General features: G+C 37.1%; 1 protein-coding gene across 3 annotated transcripts in view; it reads right to left on the reverse strand.

The window, feature by feature from the left end:
- RDX (radixin) overlaps positions 1 to 17133 on the reverse strand; it is an 83078-nt gene that overhangs the window by 24495 nt on the left and 41450 nt on the right. For 2 of the 3 annotated variants that reach the window (XM_068989023.1, XM_068989024.1), the window contains exons 10-11: positions 4339 to 4499; positions 2352 to 2444 (exon numbers count right to left, since the gene is read on the reverse strand). The exons of the other annotated variant lie outside the window; for it this stretch is intronic. In XM_068989023.1, the coding sequence (XP_068845124.1) occupies positions 2352 to 2444; positions 4339 to 4499 (254 nt within the window). The remainder of the gene's footprint in view (positions 1 to 2351; positions 2445 to 4338; positions 4500 to 17133) is intronic. 3 annotated transcript variants of the gene reach the window in all.

The following is a 17133-nucleotide window of genomic DNA, read 5'->3' on the forward strand; positions in this document are numbered from 1 at the left end:
ATTGGGAAAGGAGTACAACAAGGCTGTATACTGTCACCCTGCTTATTTTAACTTGTATGCAGCGCATATCATGTGAAATGCCAGGCTGGATGAATCACAAGCTGGAATCAAGACTGCCAGAGAAATATCAACAACCTCAGATATGCAGATGACACCACTCTAATGGCAGAAAATGAAGAGGAACTAAAGAGCCTCATATAGAGGGTGAGAGAGGAGAGTGAAAAAGCTGGCTTAAAACTCAACATTCAAGAAACTAAGATCATGGCATCCAGTTCCATCACTTCATGGCAAACAGAAGGTGAAAAAATGGAAGCAGAGACAGAGTTTATTTTCTTGGGCTCCAAAATCCCTGGGGACGATGACTGCAGCCATGAAATTAAGATGCCTAGCTTTCTGGAAGGAGAGCTATGAGAAACCTAGACAGCATATTAAAAAACAGAGATATCATTTTGTCAACAAAGGTCTGTGTAGTCAGTTATGATTTTTCCAGTAGCCATGTACAGATGTCAGAGTTGAACCATAAAGTTGACAGCTGTAGAACTGATGCTTTCAAATTGTGGTGCTGGAGAAGATCCTGCAAGTCCAGCAAGGAGATCAAACCTGAATATTCATTGCAACGACTGATGCTGAAGCTCCAATACTCTGGGCACCTGATGGGAATAGCCAACTCATTGGAAAGACCATGATGCTGGGAAAGACCGAGGGCAGAAGGAGAAGGGGGCAGCACAGGATGAGATAGTTAGATAGCATCACCGATTCAATGGACATGAACTGAAGCAAATTCCGGAGATAGGGGAGGGGAGAGGAGTCTAGCATGCTGCAGTCCATGGGGTTGCAAAGCATCGGGGCACAACTCAGTGACTCAACACCACCACCACACATATGCACATAGGAAAAGATCCTGGAAGGCTATGCACTGCAATGTTAAAATACTGATCCTAGTTTGTGGGAATGTGATTTTTTTTTACATGCATTTTCTAATTTCTATACTTCACAGGATGTGTTTCTGTGATACATTATTTTTATAAGTTTATGTGTCCCTGAAGTTCATCAATCATTCCTAAGAGGGATACAATTCTAATAAAGGAAGAGTTAACATAAGTTAACAGTGCTTTCACTTTTGTGGAGTTCTATGTACATATATGGGCTTCCCATGTTGCCTGCCAATGAGATGTGAGTTCGATCTCTGAGTCTGGAAGATCCCCTGAAGAAGGACAGCAACCCACTCCAGTATTCTTGCCTGGGAAATCCCATGGACAGCAGAGCCTGGAAGGCTACTGTCCATGGGGTCACAAAAGAGTCAGACACGACTTAGCAACTAAACAACAACATGTACATATATACATAACTCTCAATATAAAAAACTCCCCTATGAAACCCAAAGTGCTACAAAGAAAATTTAAGAGTGAAAGAAAACCATTTTAGCTAATAAGTACATGTTGTTGTAGAAAAGTCACAGAACTATATACCTTTGAGTGTAAAAAATAATTATTATAGTTTCATTTAAAAGTTTAAAGTCTGAATTAAATCTTCCTACCTTATATTCCCCACCCTTCCAAGTAAAGCCTAATTTTTCACATTTTTTGCCATTTCAGACAACAGTGGTTTCACATACTTAGGAACTCCAAAATCTCAGTATCATTTTGATTACATTCTTCTAATTCAACCTTATAGCCAATCAATTGGTTGCCATGCCCCTTTGAGTCTATCAAAAAATGTCCTTCAACAATTCTTGTCCCTCTCTTTTCTCAATGCCACATCCTTAGTGAGTCATTAGCTCATAAGTAATCCTGCCCACTATCATAATCCATCCATCATTCTGATTGCTAAGCTGTTTTTATAAAACCATGCTTAATCATGTTACAAACGTGTTTTGAAATCTTCAGAGCCCAAAGTCTACAGATACTTCCCAACATCTTTCCTCTGAGCAGGGCATTTACTTAAAGCCTTTCACAGCTTAATGACTTCTCTAACTTTCTAGCCTCAACTCTCAAAGTTCCTGAAATCAGATTCTTCCTATGCTCATTCAATTCCTACAATCTGGAATGACTATCTCTTCAGTCCCCATCTTTTCTACCCCCAAACTGAATGTCATTCAAGAGCCAGCTTAAACTTTTAAGGGTGTGTGTCCCCAACACCTTCCTCATTCCTAAAGAAACTAACACTTATGTGTTCTCAAAGTACTTATTAGCTTTTATCACTAGATTAATATTAAACTACAATATGTACACATTCACACAGTGGTATCTCTTCCCCTCTAAATCATGACTGTATCTTAATCTCTGTAAGTTCAGCATACGCTGGGTACAAAATAGGTGTTCGGTAAATGACAGTGATGAACAAATGATTACTTTGTGTTGCCACTCAGTAGCCTCCTCTTCCTTTTTCTTCTTGGCTTCCTCTAGAAGTGCAATCTTGGCAGTGAATTCGGCAAGTTCTGCTGCCTAAAATAAATGAAACAATTGCCAATACTAAAAAACATAATAGAGTTTCAATAATTTAAGTCAAAAAAGCTTTAATACACATTAACTGTTTTTTTCTTTTTTGGCCACGTCATGTGGCTTTTAAGATTTTAGTTTCCCCACCAAGGACAGAACCCACGCCCACTGCAGTGAAAGTGCAAAGTCCTAACCACTGGATTGCCAGGGAATTCCAACATGGACTCTCTTTATACGTTTCTCATAGAGCCTTCTGTTTAAAAAAAAAAGGAACTATTTCTTTAAGATCATAAAAATCTTATTTGTATTATAAGCTCATAAGGAGACAAAGTGAGACTTTTTTTATTATTCTATGTACACAAAGTTACTCCTGTTTTCATAGCAAGAACCTAGGAGCTACTTTTTAACTTTTGTCAATAAAATATTTGCTAATGCTTACAGAAGGAAAAAAAAGAACAAACTGTTTACATAATGCTTTTTATAGCACTTCGTCAAATAATCTCATTTGACTCCTTACTAGATCAAAGGGAGGGATCTGAGGCTCAGAAAGACCCAGAGACATACAGAAAGGAAATGCCTAAACCAATATTTAAATCCCAATTCTTCTAGGTGTCATGCATACTCATCATTTGCAGGTCTAGAAAATACACACAAAAAAATCCAATCACGACCCATCTTATAGTTAACTTATGATTATCTTATAAAATTTAGAATATACATAATGGCAATTTATCTAAAGCAAAACATGCCAGTAGCTTATATAAAATCTAAGGGATCAGAATCCCTTGTTAGCTACAAGCTCTATGTATCTTTTATGGTTTTATTTCTAGGTTTCTTTTTAAAAGAAGAAACAAACAGTTTAGGCTTATTTCCGAACTCTGTCATTAAGTTACATGGATCTTTGGTTTGCTTTAAAGAAAGTATAATATACCCAATTTTACAGAAGTTTTTTCTTTCTTCCTTTTCTTTTTTTCAGTTTCCATTATCTGAACTTATTTTCTTATTAGTCCTCATTGGCAAACAAAATTTTTACTGTTGATTTTGGGTACAACACACTTCTGGCAGTGGCTGCACAATATTGATCATTTATTTATTACAGTAAATAAATACTACAACCTCCAAACTGTCTGTTTTTACACTGATACTACCTTTATGATGACAGGTATTCCTCTGTCTGAATACAGAAAATGGTTCATTTACTTCATGGTTTTCATGTTTCTTTGTTGTTCTACTTACTGCTTTAAAATACATTCAAATAAAAAGGTATTTGAATGTATTTTAGGAGTTCATGTTTTGGCTTCCCTGGTGGCTCAGCTGGTAAAGAATCTACCTGCAATGAAGGAGATCTGGGTTCAATCCCAGGGCTGGGAAGATTCCCTGGAGAAAGGAATGGCTACCTACTCCAGTATTCTGGCCTGGAGAATTCCATGGACTGGATAGTCCATGAGATCATGAAGAGTCAGACACGACTGAATGACTTTCACTTTCACAAAGATATGTCTTTGCAGTGAGTGCACATATACCATAGCGAGGAGAGCTGAAAACATTTAACCAACACCGTTGTGTTCAGAGGGCTTCCCAGGTGGCTCAGTAATGAAGGAGTCCACCTGCCAGGCAGGAGACAAGGGAGATGCGCCAGTTCAACCCCTGGTTCGGGAAGATCCCTTGGAGGAGGAGATGGCAACCCACTCCAGTATTCTTGCCTGGAGAATCCCACAGACAGAGGAGCCAGGCAGGTTATAGTCCAAAGGGTTGCAAAGAGCTGGACATGATTGAGCTACTGAGCATGGGATGATGCATTTGTGTTCAGAGAATATACAGTCTGAAATTGTGGGATAGATTTTATCCATGCTTTTGCCTGAATTTTTCTTTTTCCCCAATAGAACTCAGGTCACCTTACCAGCTGCTCCTGATTCTTCATCTGGTCGGCAGCCTGTTTCGCTAGAGCAGACTTGGCCTCTTCAGCAGCTCGACGCTCCTTTTCAAGCCTTTCTGCCTCTTCTTTGGCTCGTTTTCGTTCCTGGTCCAATTCTAGAGCTTTTCGAGTCTGTTCTTCCAGTTCTGTCAAATATATGTATCCCCCAAAACAATGATTAATTCTAATTTTCTCATTATGAAAAGAAGCTGAAACAGTAGCAAGGAATATAATCTGTAAAGTTTTTAAAAATTAGCACATCTTTAAATGAACATACACCTCGTTTTTAACTTGAAAAAGGCCTAATACATTTTAAAACTCTATTTACACTCCAAAAATGCAAAGAAATGAAAATTCTTTATAACTCAAGTTCTATCCTAACTCTAGAAACATATTATTTATTTTATTTTTTAAAAATATTCTCTCCAAAAGAGAACCCTCCTACACTGTTGGTGGGAATGTACAAACTGGTACAGCTACTATGGAGAACAGTATGGAAGTTTCTCAAAAAACTAAAAACAGAACTATCATATGACCCCAAAATCCCACTCCTGGGCATATACCAAGAGAAAGCCATAATTTAAAAATATATATGCCCCCCAATGTTCGCTGCAGCACTATTTACAACAGCCAAGACACAGAAGCAACCTAAATGTCCACAGACAAAGGAATGGATAGAGACGATGTGGTACGCACATACAATGAAATATTACTTGGCCATCAAAAGAACAAAATAATACCATCTGCAGCAATATGGTGGACCAGAGATTGTCAGACTGAGTGAAGTAAGTCAGAGAAAAACAAATATCATATGATACTGCTTATATGTGGAATCTAAGCAAAAGGGTACAAACAAACATATTTACAAAACAGAAGTAAAGTCACAAACTTATGGTTACCAGGGGATGGGGGTGGAGGGAGGTATTGGGACTGACATACACACACTATTATATGTAAAACAGATAAATTAAGAACTTGCTGTATAGCACAGGGTACTCAATTCAATACTGTGTAATGGACTATACGTTAAAAGAATCTTTAAGAAAAAAAAGAGGGGATATATGTATAACTGATTCACTCTGCAATACACCTAAAACTAACATGACACTGTAAATCAATTACAATTCAATGAAAATTCAAAAAAAAACAAATGCTCTCTCCAGAGTTTTTTGAGAAAAGATATATCGCTCTTTTGAAGTTTTTATTTCATTCATGCTGGGTACTCGTGGCGTGTGGGCTTCCTCGAGTTGCAGCACAGGAGCCTACAGGACTTGGGCTCAGGAGTTGTGGTGCTCAGGCTCTCTAGCTGTGGCGTCCAGGTTTAGCTGCCTCGTGGCAAGTGGGATCTTAGTTCCCTGACCAGGGATTGAACCCATGTCCCCTACATTGGAAGGCAGATTCTATGCTTTACCACTGGACCAACAAGGAAGTTCCCTCTCCAAAGTTTTGACCAAACAAACTGCTATCTATTTTTAAAAATCTATAAAATAGCACACTTTAAAACTTGTGGAAATTTTTACTTATCTAAACTAAGTATTAGATAAGTAAACCCAAGACATTAAGACTGAAAACAATACTTAATGACTCTAAATAGAAATTTTGATGTAGATTGTATGAATTCCTGAAAATTTTGAATTATTAGTACACATCCATTCCTCAAGCAGGAAGATAAGAAACTAGCATTCGGTGATGAATGAGATGAATTTTAATCCTTAAGTATACAGATCATAAAGTTAATTCTCTTATTCTAACGAGCTGAGTGAGACAGGAAAATATTACTAGCATAAAGCCAAGAGTTTAAAACAATTTGAAAGTACTAATTTTAAATATTATTCTGACAATCTATGTTAAGTAGCAAGGACATCTGTGACAGAAGACAAGAGAATGTCGTCTATGAAGATGGGTGCAATGTCCTACAAAGGATGACTCTCCCATTCTGTATACTTTAGAAAAGAGGGAAACCTAAAAATCTGTAAGTCAAAAGGTATGAAATCTAACTGTCACATACAAATCACCTTACTGTTCTTATGTTTGCTGTTTTTGGTCAGAACTAATTTAAGTAACTACAGTTAAGACTTGGGAGAAAGCAATGGCACCCCACTCCAGTACTCTTGCCTGGAAAATCCCATGGATGGAGGAGCCTGGTAGGCTGCAGTCCATGGGGTCGCTAAGAGTCAGATTCGACTGAGCAATTTCACTTTCACTTTTCACTTTTCGCTTTCATGCATTGGAGAAGGAAATGGCAACCCACTCCAGTGTTCTTGCCTGGAGAATCCCAGGGATGGGGGGGCCTGGTAGGCTGCTGTCTACGGGGTCGCACAGAGTCGGACACAACTGAAGTGACTTAGCAGCAGCAGTAGCAGTTAAGACTTGGGAGGGTCTGAGAAGACTGGGAAGAAAAATGACTTTAAACTCTAAAGTGAAAAATTCTATGTGGCTATTTGGCTATAAAGATGAAATGTATGTAAAAAGGGATGTTACTGAAGCTAAAGTCTAGAATTAATTCATTTTAGTATTTGTCTTCTAAAACTTAGACATCAGAGCTAGCTAACCTCTCTAACTCTTATTATAATATTCTATCTGGTTGACTGACATATAAAATAAAGCTTACAAAGTTCATGACTTTATCCTTCTAAAAAAGTAAACAAATAATTAGAAAAGTTTACAAATGAAAACAAAGCTTTCTCTCATAATAAAAATTCTTTCTGTACTATGATACAATAATGAAAAATAAGTCTGGGTTACAAAGTTAACTTTCAAAATAAATATTTCCCAGTATTCTTTATTTTCTATCATTTTTTTTTTTTGTAGTAAGTATTAATTTGAGGAACAGGAGATAAAGCAATGATTGCTTTGTGGTATATTAAGAATTACACAGAAGTCTAATTTTTTAAACATTGAGAAATTAACTGAGAACTTCAAATCTACTCTAGCCTCTTCTAGAAAGTAAGATTTTGAAATGCCATACATCTCACAAAGATCCTCCTGCTTTCCCCTCCAGTGAACTGTAATTTGTAAACTACAACTCAGTGATCAAACCCAACCCAATATCTTGTTTTTGTAAATAAAGTTTTACTGGAACTCACACCCTCACTCATTTAGGTATTCTATATGACTGCTTTCATGCTGCAGTGGAAGAGTTGAAAGCTGTAACAGATCATGTGGCCTGCAAAGCCTGAAATATTTACTATCCAACCCTTTACAGCAGGAGTTTGTGAACCCATGAATTAGAATATTTTAGGAGTTCCCTGGCAGTCCAACAGCTAGGGCTCAGTGCTTTAACTGCCTTGGCCCCAGGTTCAAGCCCTGGTGGAGGGAACTAGGATCCTGCTGGCCACGTGACACAGCCAAAAAAAAAGAAGAGAATATTTCTATGAAACAAACATCCCTCCAGACCTTGGGTCAAGTTAGAAGTGCTTGAGGAGAAGGATTAGATAGGGAAAGTGAATAACATCAATGTTTTTACCCATCTGGGTCATAAAAATCTAGAACCTACAATATTTGAGGATCTGGCAAGTGGGAAGCCAAGGAATCTGGCTTCTTTTAGAATCTCAGCTCTTTCAGGATGAAGGGGGAAAGTTCCCAGAATAAATTGTTTATCTCACTAATAGTACACAGCATACTGATGTTATTCTAAGTTCAAGCTAATAAAATTTGTGAAAGTTTCTCTTCTTAACCAGGTTTGAATACAAGTACCACTTGATTTTGACAAGTCTAAGACTTTACAAGCCAAATGATCTCTAATGTTACCCCAAGGGCAAAGATGGGAAACTATAAAATTGCAAGTTATAAGTAAAAAATATATTAATTAAAAAAAAATCTCAGAAGGAGTATATATATATTTTTTCTTCCTCTTTCCAATCTAGGGCAATAGTTTATTTTCACACTGGAGAAAGAACTAATACTACTGATATTATAAAACAAAAGCAAAAGTCTTCTTATTAAAATTCTTAGAAATCACAGAAAAAGAATATGATCATAAATTACTCGCTGAAAAAGCAATTTTAAAGTATCTGTACTACATCTACACAATGAAGTATTGTGTTATTGTAAAAAAGTAAGGAAGATATCTTTGAATACATATGGACTTTCAAGATTACGTTAATTGAAAACAGCAAGGTGCAATTTGTTTAAGAAACAAGTGGCGAGAAAAGCATATCTTTGTGTGTATATCATGTGCTTGCTTATTTTATATTTAAAAAATGGTATATAATAGTCCTAGCAGAGTGGAATAAAGGCAGAGCCTGCAATATTCTATCAAGCTGAGAAAACAGAGATCTAGACTCTGAAACCGCAAAAGCATCCAAGACTTGAAAGGACAAGATCCTGAAAAGAAATAAATAGAAAAGTCTCAAAATCTGTGTGTTATTTCCCCTCAAGATATTTGCCACCTCCTAAAATGTACACATATGGGCTCAAATACTACAGAAACAAGTAAAAAGTAGCTGTAAGAGTGCAAAGAGCTGATCTCAGAGATTAACACTCTCTTGCAGTTTGGGAATCAAAGGCTGGATTCAAGGCCCTTTAAGATCATAGAACTGTCTTTCAGATGATGCCTCCAAATGGCTACAGACTAGCAGTAAAACTAGAAAGAGACCAACCTTAACAAAGCCTGAAACCACAACTCCCTCAAGGTGATCTGCACATATTCTGCCTGTCACAAGAAAATTAAACCCTCTCTAAAAAAAAATGTAGGCCTTTCTTGGTGGCTCAGATGGTAAAAAAAATATGCCAGCAGTGCAGGAGACCTGGGTTCAATCCCTGGGTTGAGAAGATCCCCTGGAAAAGGGAATGGCAACCCACTTCAGTATTCTTGCCTGGAGAATCCCATGGAGGAGCCTGATGGGCTACAGTCCATGGGGTTGCAAAGAGTCAGATACAACTGAGTAACACCACTTCCCTCCCTCACCAGCCCTGAAGGAAAATAACACCATCTAAAGTCTCTATAACTTTTTCACATACAGTGTCATGCATCTAATCAAAACTACCAGGCATACCAGATAGGACCAAACGAGGCCCTTTAAAATCCCCTCCTCCACCCTAAAAAGGGAAAACAGACTACAGAATAGACCCATAAATTAGCTAGACATTGGAGTTAACAAGCAAGGTCATTAAAAGAACTATGACTGATACTGCTCATCTAGGAGAACCTGGAAAAAAAGCAAAGCATGAGGAAAATTTCAAAAGCCAGACAAACACTGGCAATAATGCAGAAATGGATTTTCAGAAGTCCAAAAAACCCTCTGCAAAGATGCCAAGGGCCAGAGTCCCATTTGTAACTATAAAAGTTCAATTTACCAACCTTTTTCTTATGACTATGAATATAGTCTTTCCTTTACTACCTTCCAGAAACTCCATACCACCTTTACCTTTAGGCTCACCATCTACAATTGCTAAAGACAACCAGCTAAACACTCAGCTCTTTGACAGAGACTAAACACACTGCTAATTTTATTTTAGCAAAACAGTGAGCCACACACTAGAATCATGCATTAAAGGAGAAAAAAGAAGCCATCTCGAAAAAGATAAAACATTTATAGCCACCAAACAAACAGCAGAACTTTAAATGTGAAGAGTGTGTTAAGCTCCTCCTGTGCCTGAAAATGAAACATTAAAGGAAGAAAATCTGAAAGAAAGAAAAAAAAATGTATACACACACACAGGGGCAGTGGTGGAGAACTTAACAGAAAAGCATGATTATAAGTGCCAACTCAGAAGATAAATCAGAGTTATGGAGCTTTCATCACATTCAAAAACTGTTATCACATCCTCAAGCCACAGAAGTTTGCAGCAAAAACATTTCAACAGCTGATCTTCCTCTCCTGGAGTTTCCATTTCCAGAATATCTTCTCCAGAAGCTCTCTCTTCAAAAAAGTACTGCGAATAACTAGAATAGGAAGTCACAGAGATTGGAGGAAAGGAACAGTTAATACAGCAAAGAGAAAACTACCAACCTAGGAATGAACCAGGATGTGCATCACCTCACAATACCCTGGGAGGAGAGGGTTTATTCTGTGAAACAGCAGCATATTCAGATTGTTGACTTAAATGGAAGAGCCTAATCTTGGCAGATATTAAACTCTTCTGTAGACATTAGATGTCTTCTTATAAACTAAATGGCTCTCTAATAATGTTTTTCAAGTAATTAATATTTTCCATTTCTCAACCTCAGGATTATAAAAGTATATAACATATAACCATTAACAACTAATACCATAAAAGATTAAAGGTAAAGTAACATGGCAGCCCAAGAGTCACCTTACTTTGAAACATGTTTCCTACCATTTTACTGTATACCTATGACTTATTTATGAGACACATCAGTTAAAAATCTTTTTAGATACAACTAGTAAATGAACTCTGTGGCACTGGCAGTTCAACAGGCAAACTAGTAGGTGGAACAAAGTCTAGCAATAGATTTATACATAGAGACTTCTGGATTTGTGACAAAGGTGATGTTATGTACGGTACAAAGTCTTAGCAATAAATGGATCTGGGTCAGTTAGAAATACATGTGGGTAAAAAATAAACCTTGACCCTTACAAAAGTCACATATATGGACTATGGACCGAAATGTGAAAGGTAAAACAAAATTTCTAGAAATAGTAAAGAATAGTAAAGAATAACACATTCATAATCATAAGGAAAAAGAGTTATAAACAGAGCTTAAAGTTGACTGTCTTTTCATTAAAAGACACCAACCACTAAGAGAGTAAAAAGGTATACCATGGAGAGATTCTTTTTTTTAATAATACATGTAAAGATTTCCTTTACATGATTAATAGGATCAATAGATCAATAGGAAAAAGAAGAAAATTCAATGTTTTTTTTTGAATGGGCAAAACAAGTGAAAAGGCACTTCAGAGAGAGCTATAAGGATTTCCTAAGGTACTCAAAGTCATCAGTCATCAAGGAAATACATTGTACTAACTGTATTCACTAGAATGGCAAAACAAACAAAAAAGAAATCCTGACAATAACGAGTGGGGGATGTAACGATGAAGATGTAGAGCACTGGGAGGAATGAAAATTGACACAACCACTTTGGGAAACTGATGGCAGTATCTACATTAGCTCTGTACAGCTGTGATCCTGCAGTTCCACTCACAATTCCAGGTGTGTACACTCAACAAATTAGTGGGTAAGTACACCAACTACTATTTTCAAGAATGCTCATAGCAGCCTGATTTTATAATAGCTTCAAACAGGAAATATCCCCAATATCTATCACCAGTAGAATGAATAAACAGTTAAATACGTGCAGTCAAATATTATACAATAATGTTAAAAAAAAAAAACAACAAACTACAGCTATCTGCGTAAGTCTGAGCAAAAAGAAGCCAAAAATAAGTACACATGAATTTCTATGTGTTCAAACACAGGCAAGATGATTCTAAGACATTGTGCCAAAAACTCAACTAATAACAGCCCAAAATAAATAATAAATTGGACTTTATCCAAATTTAAAACCAAGGAATACCATCAACAAAATGAAAAGATTACCCACAGGAGAAAATATCTGCATATTATATATGTGATGTAGATATGAGATTTACACAGAAATTTTTAAAAAGTCTTATACCTCAACAACAAAAAGACTTGATTTGCAGAGAAAATTTGAAAATACATTTTTTCCAAAGAGATAATAAGGATATGGAAACATGCTCAACATCATTAGCCATTAGGAAAACGCAAATCAAAACCACAATGAGACAGCACATCACTGCCATTTATGATGACTATAATCCAAAAGACAAACACTGTCAAGTGCTGGTGAGGACGTGGAGAACACATGTCTTGCTGGTAGGAATGTTAATGGCAAACAGTTATCTTAGAAATCAGATGGGCAAGTCCTCAAAAAGTTAAACATATGGCCCAGCAACTCCACTCTCAGGCTTACAGCAAAAAGAAGTGAACACATATGGATACACAGTAACCTGTACGCAAATGTTTACAGCAGCATATTCACAACAGTCAAAGGGTAGAAACAACCCACAAGTTCAACAACTGATGAAAAAGTAAAATGTAGCATCATATGCATAGAATATTATTCAGCAATGAAGTCCTTCAAAGATGCCAAAACAGGATGAAACTTGCAAACATTATGCCCAGCACAAGTCACAACAGACCATGTTTTGCATGACTGCATTTATGTGAAATGTCCAGGACAGCAAAGTCTATAGAGATAAAAAATTAAATTAGTAACTGCCCAGGTATGGGGGGTGGGGAAGCAGGGAGAAATGGGAATAAATGGGAGTGACTGCTAACAGGTATGGGACTTTTTTCAGGGGTGATGAAATTGTTCTAAAATCTTGGCGACAGCTGCATAACTCCTGTGAATAATACTAAAACCTATCATTTCATACACTTCAAACGGTTGTGTGGTATGCAAACTGTATCTCAACAAAGCTACTAGAAAAAAAAAAAAAGACTAAACTTTATGATGATATAAATCAGAAAGATATCTCACATTTGGGATGAAAAACTGACTTGGAAGAGACACAAGAGGGGGTTCCCTGAGGGCAGGTAATGTTTATCTTGTTTTGGGCAGTTACAAAAATAGATTCATTTAATAAAAATTCACTGAGCCTTACATCTAAGAGGTATGCACATTATTATACCTATGAAAAAATTTCAACAAAAAATTTTTACTGTAACTGTATTTAAAAAAACATCAGTAAAGTAAATTATTTACTTCCATTTTAGAAGTTAGGAACCTAAGAAAATTTAGAGGCTAAAAATGACTTGCTTATGGTCATACTGTAAATTAATATCTGAATTAAAGCTTGACTTCTATTTGTAAACAATGCATACATAAACCCCCTTCTGCTCACAACTATTACTTTTATCACATTACCCTGTTTATCTCCTTCACAGCACTTAGAACTACATAAAATGATTTTTATTATGTTACATTTATTACTCTGTCTTTCATCAATAAACTGTAAGCTACACAAGTGTAGGGATCTTATATGTTCAATACTATATGCCCAACAGCCAGAAAACGGCCTAGAACAGTACTGAGTGCTTAACAAGTTGTCGTTGCTACTCAGTAGCTCAGTCGTGCCCAACTCTTTGCAACCCCCTGAACTGCAGCCTTGCAGGCTTCTCTGTCCATCACCAACTCCTGGAGCTTGCTCAAACTCATGTTCATTGAGTCAATGATGCCATCCAATCATCTCTGTCGTCCACTTCTCCTCCTGCCTTCAATCTTTCCCAGAATCAGGGTCTTTTCTATTGAGTCGGCTCTTTGCATAAGGTGGCCAAGTACTGGAGTGTCAGCTTCGGCATCAGTCCTTCCAATGAATATTCAGGACTGATTTCCTTTAGGATGGAACAGTTGGGTATCCCTGCAGTCCAAAGGACTCTCAAGAGTCTTCTCCAACATCACAGTTCAAAAGCATCAATTCTTTGGCACTCAGCCTTCTTTACTGTCCAACTCTCACATGCACACATGACTACTGGAAAAAACACAGCTTTGACTAGACCGAACTTTGTCTGCAAAGTAATCTGTTTTTTAATATGCTGTCTAGATTTGTCATAGCTTTTCTTCCAAGGAGCAAGCACCTTTTAATTTCATGGCTGCAGTCACCATCTGCCGTGATTTTGAAGCCCAAGAAAATAAAGTCTGTCACTGTTTCCATTGTTTCCCCATCTATTTGACATGAAGTGATGGGACCAGATGCCATAATCTTTGTTTTTTGAATGTTGAGTCTTCAGCCAGCTTTTTCACTCTCCTCTTTCAACTTCATCAAGAGAGTCTTTAATTCCACTTCGCTTTCTGCCATAAGGGTGGTGTCATCTGCATATCTGAGGTTATTGATATTTCTCCCGGCAATCTTGATTCCAGCTTGTGCTTCATCCAGCCCAGCATTTCGCATGATATACTCGGTATAGAAGTTTAGTAAGCAGGGTGACAATATACAGCCTTGATGTACTCCTTTCCCAATTTGGAACTAGTCTGTGGTTCCATGCTTCTTGACCTGCATACAGGTTTCTCAGGAGGAAGGTAGGGTGGTCTGGTATTCCCATCTCTTTGAAGTATTTTCCACAGTTTGTTGTGATCCATACAGTCAAAGGCTTTAGCACAGTCAATGAAGTAGATGTTTTTCTGGAATTTTCTTGCTTTTTCAATGATCCAATGGATGTTGGCAATTTGATCTCTGGTTCCTCTGCCTTTTCTGAAGCTAGCTCAAACATCTGGAATTTCTCAGTTCACATGATGTTGAAGCCTAGCTTGGAGAATTTTGAGCATTACTTTGCATGGGTGAAATGAGTGGTGCAATTGTGTGGTAGTATGAACATTCTTTGGCAATGCCTTTCTTTTGGATTGGAATGAAAACTGACCTCTTCCAGTCCTGGAGCCACTGCTGAGTTTTCCAAATTTGCTGGCCTATTGAGTACAGCACTTTAACAGCATCATCTTTTAGGATCTGAAATAGCTCAGCTGGAATTTCATCACCTCCACTAGCTTTGTTCATAGTGATGCTTCCTAAGGCTCACTTGACTTCGCACTCAAGGATGACTGGACTTCACACTTTGGCTCCAGGTAACTGATGACACCATCACGGTTATATGGGTCATTATGATAGCAAGTATCCAGAATGAAATCACTATACCCCTAACTCTTTCCTATGGCTTGTTTTTTGTGAAAGTGGAAATTCATTTTGAAATGTGGTATTTTTTTAGAACAGAAACTAAATTCAAGTTTGGCTGTCATATCTCAAATACAGTTACCAATGTTATCTTAAAAATAGTTAAAAGAATGACAAAGGAAGCTAAATAATCTAACAATAATGAATATGGCAATGCAAACTGTTAGCATGATTCTGTTTAATTATTTGTGACATTTCAAATTTCAAATAATACCATCAATATCAAATTTTTAAGAAAACGACAATAATGAAATACGTTTCTTTTCAAACAAAAATTACTGGTTTATCTACTAAATATCATGATTTAGAAATGGTTAGAGCTATTTATCATTTGAATGAGAACTTAGCATAAATTACAAGACAACTGATGCAGAGTTTAGGACAGCCTGGAAAAGTTTTATTATTAGAAAAAAAAAAAGAGGAAACAAGCAAAACTGGATGTCCTTCACCTTAAGATGACTGATTTGAAACTGTCTTGACAAGGATGCTCTATATTTTTTCTTGCGTTCTATCTTCCTTATATTCTTTAGTGTTCACTTACTTAAGTACTTGTCTGTATGTAAATCAGCAATATTTTTATCACACATCTAAATAAATAAGATTGAAAGATTTAGTGAATAGCTATTCTCTCAGAAAAGTTATTATATAAATGAAAAGCTGCTATCCTTCAATCTTTTCTTTAAAATCAAAGCAGTATCATAAATTTCTTTAAACTTTCCTTATAAAAAACACTTTAGTACATTCTAGCTTTTTTCCCAAGATTCTTCCTCTAATATAAACATTGTTTACACTCTTCACATAGCACTTAGCACATGTTATCTAACTGTATTAAAATTTTTATGTATCCATCTCATTTCTATCAAGCACACAGGCTTCACTCCCATGAACACTATGTATCTGTCTGTCTAAAATTCAGCACAAAGTTGGCACATCGTGAATATCTGCTTTAATTGATGAAAAACCACCTGGAGTGGGTGAAACTCGTACAGTTGTGTCCAACTGTTTGTGCCCCCATGGACTTCCTCAGGCCAGAATACTGGAGTGGGTAGCCATTCCCTTCTCCAGGGGATCTTCCCAACCCAGAGATCGAACCCAGGTCTCTCACATTGCAGGAGGATTCTTTACCAGCTGAGCCACCAGGGGAGCCCAAGAGTGGTATAAACAGCATCAAGTCGGAACTCAGGAAACAAGTTTTATCCTTGCACTATGGCCTGCAAACAAGTCTCTTTACTACCTCGGGGTTTCAAACTAAACAGTTTCTAGGTCTCTTACAGCTCTGAGAAGTATGGTTCCTCATGAGTCAGAGTAAAACCCAGGGCTTTTAAAAATCTATTTCTTCTCTTAGAAATATTATTTCCAATCATCTTACAATTGGGATGATCAATTTGTACATTTGTAACAATCTTTGTGACTTCCTCCTTTAGCTACCTATCTGGGCAAATTATTCTACCCACTGCTCAAGAGCATCATCCCACCATCAGCTGATGCAAGGAGCAAAAATAAACCTTAAATAAGACTGATAGCTATTTTCAACAGAACTGAATGTCTGATTCTACTAGTCATCAGGAAAGCAAGTACTACCTCTTAAAAAGGAATACAGTATTTTATTTTGCTCAGTATCTTTTTTGTCTATTCTAAAGTTACTTTAAATTCCATATATGTGTCAGTATACTGTATTGGTGTTTTTCTTTCTGGCTTACTTCACTCTGTATAATCGGCTCCAGTTTCATCCATCTCATTAGAACTGATTCAAATGTATTCTTTTTAATGGCTGAGTAATACTCCATTGTGTATATGTACCACAGCTTTCTTATCCATTCATCTGCTGATGGACATCTAGGTTGTTTCCATGTCCTGGCTATTATAAACAGTGCTGCAATGAATTTAGAAAGATGGTAATGATGACCCTATATGCGAGACAGCAAAAGAGACACAGATGTATAGAACGGACTTTTGGACTGTGAGGGAGAGGGTGGGATGATTTGGGAGAATGGCATTGAAACATGTATACTATCATGTAAGAAACGAAGTGCCAGTCTATGTTCGATACAGGATACAGGATGCTTGGGGCTGGTGCAGGGGGATGATCCAGAGAGATGATGTGGGGTGGGAGGTGGGAGGGGGA

The sequence above is a fragment of the Capricornis sumatraensis genome, chromosome 16 (genome assembly GCF_032405125.1).
Source record: "Capricornis sumatraensis isolate serow.1 chromosome 16, serow.2, whole genome shotgun sequence".
Classification (NCBI taxonomy): Eukaryota; Metazoa; Chordata; class Mammalia; order Artiodactyla; family Bovidae; genus Capricornis; species Capricornis sumatraensis.